At 40.2% G+C, this 13,849-nt stretch overlaps 1 protein-coding gene across 4 annotated transcripts in view; it reads right to left on the bottom strand.

The window, feature by feature from the left end:
• Positions 1-3,741: 3,741 nt before the first annotated feature.
• The window catches only part of MAPK6 (mitogen-activated protein kinase 6), a 36,959-nt gene continuing 26,851 nt past the window's right edge, over positions 3,742-13,849 (bottom strand). For all 4 annotated transcript variants that reach the window (XM_061594813.1, XM_061594814.1, XM_061594812.1 and 1 more), the window contains exons 2-6: positions 11,927-13,112; positions 10,776-10,920; positions 9,478-9,642; positions 7,779-7,980; positions 3,742-6,098 (exon numbers count right to left, since the gene is read on the bottom strand). In XM_061594813.1, coding sequence (XP_061450797.1) covers positions 5,009-6,098; positions 7,779-7,980; positions 9,478-9,642; positions 10,776-10,920; positions 11,927-12,481 — 2,157 coding nt within the window. In that variant the 5' untranslated portion in view covers positions 12,482-13,112 and the 3' untranslated portion in view covers positions 3,742-5,008. The remainder of the gene's footprint in view (positions 6,099-7,778; positions 7,981-9,477; positions 9,643-10,775; positions 10,921-11,926; positions 13,113-13,849) is intronic.

A 13,849-nucleotide genomic window follows, 5' to 3' on the forward strand; every position in this document is an offset into this window, starting at 1 on the left:
AACATTTGCAGGAAGGGATTCTGAGGAACTGAGACAAATAGTGGTAACGAGAGAGGAAGTTCTAAGCTTAATGGACAATATAAAAACTGACAAATCACCGGGCCCGGATGGCATCCACCCGAGAGTTCTCAAAGAACTCAAAGGTGAAATTGCTGATCTGCTAACTAAAATATGTAACTTGTCCCTTGGGTCCTCCTCCGTGCTGAGGACTGGAAAGTGGCAAATGTAACGCCAATCTTCAAAAAGGGATCCAGAGAAGATCCCGGAAATTACAGGCCAGTTAGCTTAACTTCTGTCCCTGGAAAACTGGTAGAAAGTATTATTAAAGCTAGATTAACTAAGCACATAGAAGAACAAGCCTTGCTGAAGCAGAGCCAGCACGGCTTCTGCAAGGGAAAGTCCTGTCTCAGTAACCTATTAGAATTCTTTGAGAGTGTCAACAAGCATATAGATAGATGTGATCCAGTGGACATAGTGTACTTAGACTTTCAAAAAGCGTTTGACAAGGTACCTCACCAAAGGCTTCTGAGGAAGCTTAGCAGTCATGGAATAAGAGGAGAGGTCCTCTTGTGGATAAGAAATTGGTTAAGAAGCAGAAAGCAGAGAGTAGGAATAAACGGACAGTTCTCCCAATGGAGGGCTGTAGAAAGTGGAGTCCCTCAAGGATCGGTATTGGGACCTGTACTTTTCAACTTGTTCATTAATGACCTAGAATTAGGAGTGAGCAGTGAAGTGGCCAAGTTTGCTGACGACACTAAATTGTTCAGGGTTGTTAAAACAAAAAGGGATTGCGAAGAGCTCCAAAAAGACCTCTCCAAACTGAGTGAATGGGCAGAAAAATGACAAATGCAATTCAATATAAAAAAGTGTAAAATTATGCATATTGGAGCAAAAAATCTTAATTTCACATATACGCTCATGGGGTCTGAACTGGCGGTGACCGACCAGGAGAGAGACCTCGGGGTTGTAGTGGACAGCACGATGAAAATGTCGACCCAGTGTGCGGCAGCTGTGAAAAAGGCAAATTCCATGCTAGCAATAATTAGGAAAGGTATTGAAAATAAAACAGCCGATATCATAATGCCGTTGTATAAATCTATGGTGCGGCCGCATTTGGAATACTGTGTACAGTTCTGGTCGCCTCATCTCAAAAAGGATATTATAGAGTTGGAAAAGGTTCAGAAGAGGGCAACCAGAATGATCAAGGGGATGGAGTGACTCCCTTACGAGGAAAGGTTGCAGCATTTGGGGCTTTTTAGTTTAGAGAAAAGGCGGGTCAGAGGAGACCTGATAGAAGTGTATAAAATTATGCATGGCATTGAGAAAGTGGATAGAGAAAAGTTCTTCTCCCTCTCTCATAATACTAGAACTCGTGGACATTCAAAGAAGCTGAATGTTGGAAGATTCAGGACAGACAAAAGGAAGTACTTCTTTACTCAGCGCATAGTTAAACTATGGAATTTGCTCCCACAAGATGCAGTAATGGCCACCAGCTTGGATGGCTTTAAAAGATTAGACAAATTCATGGAGGACAGGGCTATCAATGGCTACTAGCCATGATGGCTGTGCTCTGCCACCCTAGTCAGAGGCAGCATGCTTCTGAAAACCAGTTGCCGGAAGCCTCAGGAGGGGAGAGTGTTCTTGTACTCGGGTCCCCCAGGCACCTGGTTGGCCACTGTGAGAACAGGATGCTGGACTAGATGGGCCACTGGCCTGATCCAGCAGGCTCTTCTTATGTTCTTATGTTATCGGTTTCATTTCAATATGCTACTCTTATCTTTGGATAGAATAGCCCAGAATCTAACGAAGTGCGTAAGGCTTTATGGTTCCTTCTGCACTCCAACAATGTTCAAGAATAATTAGGAAGTGATAGTGGAGATCCAGCTAAGCTGTAAAGCAAATGAAGATTTGTTCATATTCATAGCATGGTCCTCAGCATCATATGGCTTTAGAGTGGCTGATGGATCCAGAATTCAACTAAACTGGACATACAAAGGATAAGAGTATGGAGAGTTACAGGACAGTTACCAGAAAAAGGAATTCTCACAAGCCAAAAATACAGGGGGCAACAGCCCTTTATACAAAAATAAATATTCTATGGGAGGAAGCATGGGGTGGAAATTTAATTTAAAAATTCCCTGTGCATTTAGATACAATAAAGTTCGTTGTCTTAACTGCTCCAAAATATGGAAGAAAGGTCACGTATTTGCTTCACAATAGATACATTCTGTTACATAAACTCTACTAGTAGTCCAGTTCTAGAGTAATCACAAGTTGATCTTTCTCTTGGGAAAAAAGGTTTATACAAGGACTGTTACCACTCCAGTTGGTACTGACCAGAGGAGAGAACTGACAAACACAGAATCAAACCTTCAGCAATTACTTTCTTTTGAAACATGGAAGAAAGGCTTACAGTTGCCATCATTAAAGAAAATGGTTTACATGAAAGGATTGCTGTCACTTTTTCCACTGATCACCAGAAAGGGAGACTGGTTGGAAATCTCAGTCCTATTAAGTTCTATGGACACAATGTAAGTCTTCGTTATAACAGAAGACTGGAAAAGTGAACACACTATGCTGGGCGGAAATAACGCTGAAAAAAGTTAATTGCTGGGGGCACACACTGAATACAGTTCATTTGCCAAAAGGCAGCCAGCCAAACCACTACTTTCTAGCCATGCCCTTGGCAAGATCTTTGGTTTGCCAGGGCAGTTTTGGTTTGCTGTCTATGATGTTTTGTGCTAGATGTGGCATGCCATGTCTCAAAACAGTATTATGATAAGGGCCCAAGCAGATTTGCTACATAAAAATGGACTGATCGAAGATCAGAAGAGGCACTGTGAAATGGGAAAAAGCCTACTTTTCCTAACCTTGCCGAGGAATATTCTCACACATTCTCCTCATGCTCAACATTATTAAAATTAAGCTTCTGGCTAGATGCCAAATAGAACTGGGAAACACACTTCAATGGTTTCCAATTACTACTTGCGTCGAAGACCATGAAACAATGCATTTCACAGAGCAAAGCCAATGATGCATCACATGTATTCCCATACCATGGGCCAAGCACTTTAGGATTAACTGGAGCCAATAAGTAAATATAGTATTAGCACGGACAAAAATATCACCCGCTTTTACTAAAGTCTTGATCAGACACAAAGTAGAAAGGATAGTCATTATACAAACACCCACGGGAACTGCTAACAGTTCAGAGTACTACACTTCAATCAATCCATTTTGTCACAGCTGTAAAAGGACAGTTCCCTCACCCCCACCCCTCCTGCACTGATGCTTTGGGGCAAGATCCGTGCAACTTGACAAGCATTTTGAATGTAAAAGAGCCACTAATGGCAACATGTAGAACTTTTTAAAATAAATGAGCCATTTGTATGAAACAAGCCTTCCATTATTTTGCGTTTTTAGCAAGGGCATAGCAATGCAGGTGGTCATACATTACACAGAAGTTCATCCCAATTTTGAACATACAGGTCATTTTTGTTTAAGAGTAGGATACAAGATTCACTGGCTGCAAGGCCAGAACTACCTCCTCTTTCAGACAACATTACTGCATGCTTTGTCTGAAAAACAGCAGACACAAGGGGGAAAAAGTTTCCATTTTAATTCCTTACCCATTGCAAGTATCATTTTCTAGACATGGGAACAGGCTTGAAATGATAAATGTTCATGTCTTGTAATTACTCAAGGCTACTATCTGAGGCATTCACGTGCTGAGACAGAGAGTCATTTTTGCTGGCCATGTTTTTATTCGTTTCTTTCTTTAAAACAGGGGTGCCAATGATACATAGTTTCCCAAAAACAAAAGAAAACCCAGAAGGCAAAACAAACTGTCAGAAGACCGAGATGCTACATGCTACATTTAACCTAATTATACTCATGCTTGCTTTGGGGATGAGACAATGGCATCATTCAGTAAAAACATACAGTAAAAACAAAATGCCTGGCCATACAGAACTTTCAACCTACAGTAATGTTGTACCTTAATTGTTTCCATGCACGCAACTAACATTACAAAAATTGTTTTTTTAAAAAAATTAACACAATTAAGACTTCTAGGAGCATTTTATAATAAAACAATTCCTAATTTCTTTGTAGAGATCAAGCACCTCCAAATCCCAAATTCCTATACACAGTGAGTGCCTTACTTGAAGTGAAATCTCTTTAAAAACTCATAAGGATCACCTCAGAATAAGGGGATGTTATTTCATCTCTATTTCAGCTATGTAGGCAAACCACAGTGCTAACAAGAACTTTATCTGTAAAGCAAGTTCAAAAAATTTGACTATCATGACAGAAAATATAATTTGCTAAAATAAATAAAACGCTGCATATTAACATTTCCACTATAAAGAAGGCATACCAGAATATTTATAAATATTGAATGAATTTCTCCATAATACCACCTACTACAATAATGCTGGCTAAATAGAAGTGCATTATGAAAAGCACTATGGGTGGTTAATGTTTTGCCACATACTGCTGTTACCTTGAGGTAGATAACACATGCATACCAAATTCTGCATTTATTTTTCAGTTGCTGCTGGTATCATGTGTCTAAGAAATGTGTACAGTATGAAAAATTCTAAAATACATATGAATGAAAATGTTTCAGGGAAAAATAGATATTTTCATGCAAATACGTATAGTCTCACTGTGTAATTTTCAAGGCAAGATTCATGTTTCCTCTGCAAAGCATGAAAAACTGTTTAAACTGAAGAGTGTTTCTACTTGGTTTAGTGCATTTTCTTCTTGTTTCCTCCTGCAATTTGCATTGTTTTACTCTGTTCTTTATCTTTGTGTGCAAACGACATGCCAGTTTTAAAAAAAAAAAGAAATGTCATGTAAATAAAGTAATTCTGGATTGTAAAAACAAAGGTAAACAGGAAACTAAGGAAATTCATACCAACGTTAACATTATCTGATTTCAAGTAAAAAAATTACAATAAAAAAGAAGACACATTTCATGAATACAAAAAGAAATGTCTGCCATTTAGTTTAGGTGTTTCAGAATGCTGCTGTATGTCTTATGCGGAATCTGAGGAGATGATTTCATAGCAGAAGGTGTTAGCGTAGCCTGTATTGATTTAAGTGGTGACCCGACAGGGCTGTGAAACTGAGGAATGCCTATCGCTTCGAGGTGTTTGTTAAAAAGAAATTCCCCGCTATTACTTAAAAAACTTCCCTCTCTTTCTTTCTCCCCAAGCTTCCCATCTTCTACTGGCTCAGTTTCTAGCATTTCAGTATCGTCCTTCTTGCTAAAAAACCTGTCCAGGTAACTGGTGTATGGATTCTCCTTCTCTATCTGCTCATCCTTCCTTACTTCACAACAAAACTGGTCTATGAGAAAGCACTCCTCCCCCCCACTTACAAGCTGCCCATCCCATGAATTTTGGTACAGAGCTTCCAACTGGGCCAAGTTTGCCATGCTTTTTTCCTGTTTCTCTCTGCTTACTGACTTTGATATGCCTTTCAACTCTAGGTGGGACACTGAGCTATTCAAGTCATTTAATTTATCAATATCAGTCGACTCGTGCTGCAAACTAAGTTGAATAGTTCCTGCGATAAACGAATCAAAATCAAACCCTTGATTCTTCTCCTTTTCTGCAAGCTGCTGTGAGGCTTCCTCAAGAGCTATCTGAGCTTTCACCAATCCATTCCTTTCACATTTTGACTTTCCTTTTTTATCTGACTTCTCTTTACTCTGCTCCTTCCAGTTAGAAAGATCTATTATAAGCTTGGGCTCATAGTAATGGTTCACTTCACTCTCTCTCCAGACCAAATTATCTAGGTATGAAGAGGACCTCATTTTGTAATTACAAGTGTGGCTACATTCCAGATCACAGTACTTGTTTTCATGGTGATCTGGATACTGCCAGCAAGGCTCAGTAGAGAAATGGGTATCAAATGCTGGATCCTCTAAATACTTTTCACGATCGCCATCCAAGTATTTGCGAGGATCTACTTGTACTTCTTCCTCATCAGTCCCATCAGAAAGAGCCCTTGGATCACGCTGAACTTCATCAGCTTCAAAATTGTTATGAATAGGCCAGTCGTGGTCTGAAAATTGACTGTCATGATATCTGTAATATTAACAGCTTATATTAGTAAATGACAGCAATCCATTTGCTTACATAGTGAAGAAGAGTCAAAACATCTAGATAAGAACTACAAATAACAACTCATTTTGAAGCTTAACAATATGGCATTGAATTGGCAGCTTCCAACACACACTCTTCAGAGAACTTTAATTCTTGGGCTATTCAGTGGTAGCAGAACATATTCCTTGGCACACAATTTGAGAAAGCAGGGCTGGCCCCAGGCATGCTGGGGCCCTCAGACACCACCCTGCCCCGGGCCCCTCCGCAATTTGCGGCAGAATTGCTGCCGCGGATCGCAGAATGGTAGCTTCGGAGCCCCCACCATTCCCTTGTTCAACCTACCTTTCTCGGCTGTGTTTTGTGGCTGTGCGCACAGGACTGCCCTTAACCAAGATGGCGGCCAAGGTTTCCCTAAGGGGCTGAAGCCTCTGCCACCATCTTGGCTGATGGGAGGGATGCACACACATAGCATGCATGCGTGCCATCAACCAAGATGGTGGTAGAGGCTTCAGCCCCTTAGGGAAACCTCGGCCACCATCTTGGTTAAGGGCAGTAGCTGTAAAACACAGCTGAGAAAGGTAGGTTGAACGAGGGAATGGCAGGGGCTCTGAAGCTGCCGCTCTGCGATCCGCAGCAGCGATCCTGCCGCAAATCGCAGAAGAGGAACGGAGGAGCCCATGAGGGCCCCTGTAGCCCAAGGCCTTCGGCCAGGGCCCCACCTGGCCACCCTTTGGAACCGGCCCTGTGAGAAAGGACTAGATGTTCATTTAAGATGATCTGAAAATGTAAGTGCCCTACTTCAGTTGTAGATTTCTTAACAGAAGGGAGAAGAGGAATCTTGCCTCCCAATAATCACATAAAAGAAACAATCACACAAAAATAGGGTTTTTGTTTAGTTTTAACTCATAGAACTATGTTTTCAAAATTACCCATTTAGACAGTAGTTCCAAATACTGGCTGGTGTCGTGTATCAGTTATAAAGTGCCAACTGCTATGTGGTGCTTTGGTGACTACTGTGTTAATTTGTTTTAAACATGTTGAATATTGTTGTGACCCACCCTGGGACCTTATGGTGAAGGGTGGGAAAATTATTATTATTATTATTATTAATAATAATAATAATAATAATGAGGAAGAGGAGGAGAAGCACCCATAGCAATGTTTCCTCATCTTGCTTATAAACAGAAGTCAACATATTGGGCAAATACATTACATGGGCTCCTGCTGGGAGGAAGGGCAGGATAGAAATCAAATAATAAATAAAATAAATAAATATTCTGGCAAATCATAAATTTTTCCAATTCATATCAAGTGCCGGGCAGTACAAAATGATGCTCACAATCCTGCTGCAAGCTAATTACAGAACGCCCTGCACACATGGGTTTTTATGAGGCAGTCAAGTGAAGCCAATGGCATGGAAGTGGTCCAAGCTTGGGAGAGTATGCACCTGGTGGTCATTAATTAGTGAGAGTAACTAGAGTGGAGAAAATTCTAGTCTAATATAATTTATGACAAAATGAGAAGAACTGGTGCTCAAATATCTCATTCCTTTTCATCATGGAAATGCTTCTCCCTCCTCATGGCATTTCACTTGTTAAAAGAAGCCATCAGCTTGTATTTCAGATATTCCCATGAACACAGAATGATTTTGAAGTAGTTTACCTTTCCCAATTATAGATGTGGCTGTGACTTTCATCCATGAGCAGAATATCATCCACCTCATCCTCAATGTGAAAAGGATGACTTGAAATGGGCTCATCAGTTGGAAAGGAATAAATACTCATATACGGATGGGACAAAGCTTCTTCTGCTGTCAATCGATCCATGGGACTAAAGGTCAGTATTTGCTCCAGGAAGTCCAGTGCTGAAGAGAACAAAATGAAAACAGTTGGGGGCTGTTTTTTTTTAAAAAAAATCAGACTCTAATAAGGTAAGGCATGAAATGAAAGAACAATGCTTACTTTATTTGATGGCAAAACAATTGTTTCAAATTTCTGGGCTCTAAAACAAAACATTAAGCAGCCAGAAAAATGATTAAAGTGCCATATGCACAGAAAGATAGAAAAAGAGAGTTGCTCGTTTTTTGCTGGCATCATCCCCCCCTTGTGAAACCTCATTATGCTCCTCTTCTCTGCTTGCAGTAGACTATAGGATTTGTATGGTTGCAAAAAGTAAGCATCTTAAGTGTTTTTAGCTCACTGCTGTAAAGAAGCAATGAATCTGATGGAGACATTGGAAGTAGTGTGGATGAGATCTGACATCCAAAGAGGTGTATATGATTCTGCAAGCCAATACATAAAGGACCCTGTTTTGGGCTGGACAATAAATCAGAAGATCCTTTAGCTAATTTTAGTAAGAGAGGCTGAGAGGAAGCCTCAGGAGGGGAGAGTGTTCTTGCACTCGGGTCCTGCTTGCGGGCTTCCCCCAGGCACCTGGTTGGCCACTGTGAGAACAGGATGCTGGACTAGATGGGCCACTGGCCTGATCCAGCAGGCTCTTCTTATGTTCTTATGAGAGCTTCTTAAAGCTTTAAGTTAAAGGAAATACAATATACCAGGCTTATAAATAGCCATTCACCTGGTAACCTTTTATTTATTTATTTATTGCACTTGTATACCGCCCCATAGCCGAAGCTCTCTGGGCGGTTTACAGCAATCAAAAACATTAAAACAAATACACAATTTAAAAACATATTTTAAAAACAATTTAAAACACAATGGCAACAAAGAGTCACATCCAAGCAGCTAAGGCAGGAAAACTTTAAAAAGGTTGGCTCTTTTTTTTGCCTTCAAGCTACAAATGACTAATATACAACTGTGAGGGAAAACAAGAACAACTATGTAGAGTATATGCTTTTGTGGACTTGTTTGGACACAAAACACAGTGTCAGTAGCTACAGCCATCACTGATACCTACCATGCACCATGATTATACATTTTCCCCCAACTAGGGCAGGCTTCTGGTTTGGATGTTATGTTGAGTTCTCTATGGGACCAAGGTCTCAGCTTCTGAACTGCCTGCACAGTTCTCCACAGAATACTGAATTTCTGTTTAACTCAGCGAACCAGACACCCAAAGGGAAAGATGATATTCTCACTGAACAGAAGCCTTCCCCCAGAGAACTAAAGAACTAACATAATAGGACACACACAGAAATAGCTGACTCCACAATACACCTGAGCTGGAAATTATCAGTACATAGCATGTCAAAAGTTTTGCCCCAGCCCCACGCGTGTTGTACACCCTGTAAACTGTGTGCTGTAACAGCCATAAATGTATATCCCACCATGCCAATAGGCTCTCAATCCAATACAGGCAGAAAAGCAGCAGCAAGAGAGGAGAAAGGAAGAAGCCAAATTACCTTCAGGGCTAATGTCTGGGAGGAGCTGAGTTAAAGGCTTGTGTGGCTCAGTCATATCGTTTTTAATGTAAACTGGGATTACATTAAGAAGTTCCTGACGATCTTCCTCATGCACAACAGGAATCGATTCTAAAATCAGCTGCATCTGTTCAAGTTCATGTGCACCTAAATAGTAAGACAAAAAGCATGCCAGTCTGTTCCAAGAACATGTTAATTCATGAACGCTGCTAAGACACTACTTATGATGCCATCATCCTTCTCTATATACTAAATCCAGTCTTCAGGGGGAGAGTGCAGTTACTTATGTAGCCAAAATAGCACCACTTACACACAAAAGGGAGGGATCACAGGCTTGGGGGAATGCCAAGATTTGAAGTAGTACAACAAAAAATCCCCAGAAATAGCTCAATGAGGCATGAGCATACTCAGTGGCCAGAGAAAGTTGGTTGACTGATGGGGGAAGGGGGACAGAGGAGGAGGAGGAATGGAACGGCTGGAATCTGAACAGCAGCACTTCACACTGCAACATTTTGTTACATGTCCCCTTTGTAGAACTCTATTTCCTACCCTTAGAATTAATGGCCATTTTTCATGCAAATTCCAGAAGAATCTATCAAAGTCACCTGTTCCTGCCATTTACTAGTTAAAAACCCCAGGGCTAAAATGGCCAGCTGGTCAACAAGTTGAACTCTTGCCTTAAAATAAGGTCCTCTCCCTTCACCTTAGTGGTGAGTTCTCACAAGTGCCCCCAAAGCAAACAAGAAATGTCACAGAAAGAACCTTGTAACATGCCACCCCTTTTAGCATTTCCTTGTTGGTTAGTCATTAGTTCAATAAGTGAAGCCATGATAAAGATCTGCATTGTAATCCTTATGTTTCTCAACCTGTAGTACTGATCAGGTACCACTGACCTATCAGTACGCCATTTTGAAATAAAATTATTAAGAATTAAAATAGAGAAGCCTTTCCCAACTTTTGGGTCCCCAAATGTTGCTGGACTACAATTTCCATAATTCCTGACCATTGGCCATGCTGGCTGGGGCTAATGGGAGCTGTAGTTCAGGAACATGTGGGAACCCAAGGGTTGGGAAAGGCTGAGAATTCTATGAATTTCAAGACAACTGTTAATATGCCACACCGATAGGCACTATCATCCTTGAATGGATTAAGAGCACTGGCCACTTTATTCCAATAAGCTCCTTGGAAAGGCAAATTGAAGTTTCACTGGCTATACTAATATACTGCACAGAGGTCTTATATTTAAGATGACAGGTTTGTAACCATCCATCTCCACCAACCTGCAAAGAGAGTTTTCCCTGTCAGCATTTCAGCAAAGATGCAACCTGCAGCCCACATATCAATGGCTTTAGTATAGTTGTTGGGCGATAGCAAGAGGCGAGGTGATCTGTACCATTTAGTAACCAATCCTTCGGAAAGATGGCCCTACAGAGAGAGACATTTTACTTGCATTCGACTTATCACAGTTGTATCCTGCCCTTCCTCCAAGCAGCTCAGGGCAATGTATTTTGGGTAATCCCATATTAACCTCACAATTCTGGATAAATGATGGCTGATTCTTTTCAAGTCACCCATTGAACTCCATGGCTGAGGGACGATTTGAGCTTAAGTTCATCTCCTCACTCTACTACATGATGCTGGCACTATGGGTATCACTGATTTTTTTTATGCCATCTCTATTTACATACTAGTCAATGTGCTAAACATTTACTTTAGACTAACTCAACATGCTTGCCAGACATTCTAAAATTGTGTTATCACCACCTTAAGTGTACTAAACTGAAACATGATTTAACAGACCAGCTAATAAATATATGATCAAAAAGATCACACTACGGGCTTTAAAAATGGGCTATGTGTGGTTTCTTTCATTTATCACACACATATAGGAATCTGATTGATTCCATTCCTTTAACTACTGTTTTATACTCTAAAAATCAGACTAGATACATGCAAGGCAATTACGGCCAGTGTCCTCAAAGCTGAAGCCTTCAAACAAATTTTGCACTGTTTTAATTCAGGAGAATGTCTAGGGATCCAAGCTGAACTTCTGAAATGTCATCATGTTCATCCACTTAAGGGACCTTTTGAAAATCCTCTGCTCTGAAAGTTGGCTCTTCCTGCAGAAGTTTTAAGAATATACAACCTCAGCAACAGGTCCAATAACTTTGCTTGTCTTGTAGAGGAAGAGAGATCATCCTTCCTTGCTAGGCTAAACAACAACACCCGACTTAAAAAATAGAACACCATTTTTAAAAAACTGTCGAGGGAGATGTGGCTGTGGAAATAAAATATATTGAGAAGTGTAAATGTTATGAATAGCTGTAGCTCCCTCGTGAGCGCACATTAGACAAACTTTGTTGGCTGCTGCATACATAGGCCCTTTTCCCCCTTTCTTTTTGAGAAAAAGGCTTTGCCCATCTTTACATACCTTATGAGAGTAATGAGGATCCATGATCCGTGCAAGGCCAAAGTCACCAATTTTCAGCACCAAATCTTCAGTATTAATGAACAGGTTAGCTGGTTTGAGATCTCTGTGCAGAACGTTTGCTGAGTGAATATATTTGAGCCCACGTAGCAGCTGGTACATGAAGAGTCTGGCATGTTCTTCCAGTAAGGGCCCCTGCTCCAACAGGTTAGCCAGATCTGTCTCCATGTATTCTTGAACAATGTAAACACAGTTCAGTTCTGTAAGGGAGCCTACATCATCTGTCAGTTGACTTCCATTGGGACCAAGGATTTCAAACACTTTGACAATGTTATCATGGTCAAGTCTTCTAATAATTTTGATCTCACGCAGAGCATGTTTAACACTTTGAGGATCAGTAAGGACAATTTTCTTGACAGCTACTCTTTTGTCACAGTCATTATCGACAGCAGAAAAAACTAAGCCATTGCCACCACAGCCCAGAGGTTTCAAGTCCATATACCGAGAACCTACATCAAAACCATGAATGTTCATGAGGCTTTCAAACTTCTCTGCCATTATTTTGAAAATTTGTGCTGTTTTTCCTCTTACAACTATTAAGCTTCTGCAAACACGTACAGATGCTTCCACTGGTATATGAAGGATCTTGCAGAAAAGGAGAAGACAAACTTCAGGTTGACTGCACGATAGTTTCCTGACACTCTCATTGCATTGTTAGCCAATCAGGCCTGTTGTATCCCCTTTATAATTAGAACTTACACACTCTGCAAATCAAGCTGAGCAAAGATAGAGCCATTGCAGCATTCATAGTTCAAGAAAGGTGCAGCATATCCGCAGGCATTAAAAGGAAATACAAGTAAATCAAACAGAATGAAATGACATGCTATGCACTCCACTCCCTGTGCTAAATTGCATTTAACAAAAATGTGAATAAATATGCACGTAATGGGTTTCTATTAACATCCTCCTCACAGTGCAGATACATTCAGTGTTGGACTGGTCCTGAGCAGCTTCATTCTATGGTGTTGATAAGCACTTCTCCCTCCTCTTCCTTTTTTCTTTTGTTTACAGTTAAGTTCAAGGAAGAGGCAGCTTGTGGTTGACAAAAGATGCTGTTAGTTAATGATCAGGTGGCTCCAGCTCACCACAATCACAATCAAAGCTGCCATCCATCTTATTCTGTGAAAACCTGAAGAAAAAGAAAAGCCACATATCAGCACTTCAAAATCATATATTTTTTTTAAAGGTTCTTAACATTTCACTCTTAATGTAATCGGTTGCTGTACATCAGATGTAAAAAAAAGACATGCATAGAACTAGGCATTACAAATCTTTTGATCTGCTGGAGAAACCAGAAGTGATGCTCCTCTCCTTATGAACAAGCTGATTCTGGTTAATTATGTACTCTCCACCCCACACACAGCTAAGAGAAGCTCATATTTGGGAACACCTCCAGATTTAAAAAAAGTTCTCAATTTAGCTTTCATTTGTACAAGCATGTCAAAGTTGATATTCTACTCCTGGTAAGAGCTTAGTATTGAGGATTTAAGTTGTTTTTGTATATTTCTTGTTTGTTTGTTTAAAGGGAAGTTTAAGAAAAAAATTAAACTAAGTGGAACAAGTAAATTGACCACCCACTTAAAAAGAAACTTGTTCCTTGCTGGAGGAGTATTTTATAAGAAGATAGAGGCTGGAAACATAAACCTAGAAGACTAAATATACTGTACAAGATGCAAACATTTCAAACTGTTCAATTTGTCAATGATCCATGAAGTTATGTAGCCATACATTTCATGACTACATTCATACATCCAACATGAAAACTAGGATCTTGATTAAAATACCTATGTGGGATAAAATTTCATACTGTTTATGATAACTACTATAATGTTGCTATATTATGGGAGAAGCTTGCTAGTAATAAAA

The sequence above is a fragment of the Rhineura floridana genome, chromosome 14 (genome assembly GCF_030035675.1).
Source record: "Rhineura floridana isolate rRhiFlo1 chromosome 14, rRhiFlo1.hap2, whole genome shotgun sequence".
In the NCBI taxonomy this organism is placed as follows: Eukaryota; Metazoa; Chordata; class Lepidosauria; order Squamata; family Rhineuridae; genus Rhineura; species Rhineura floridana.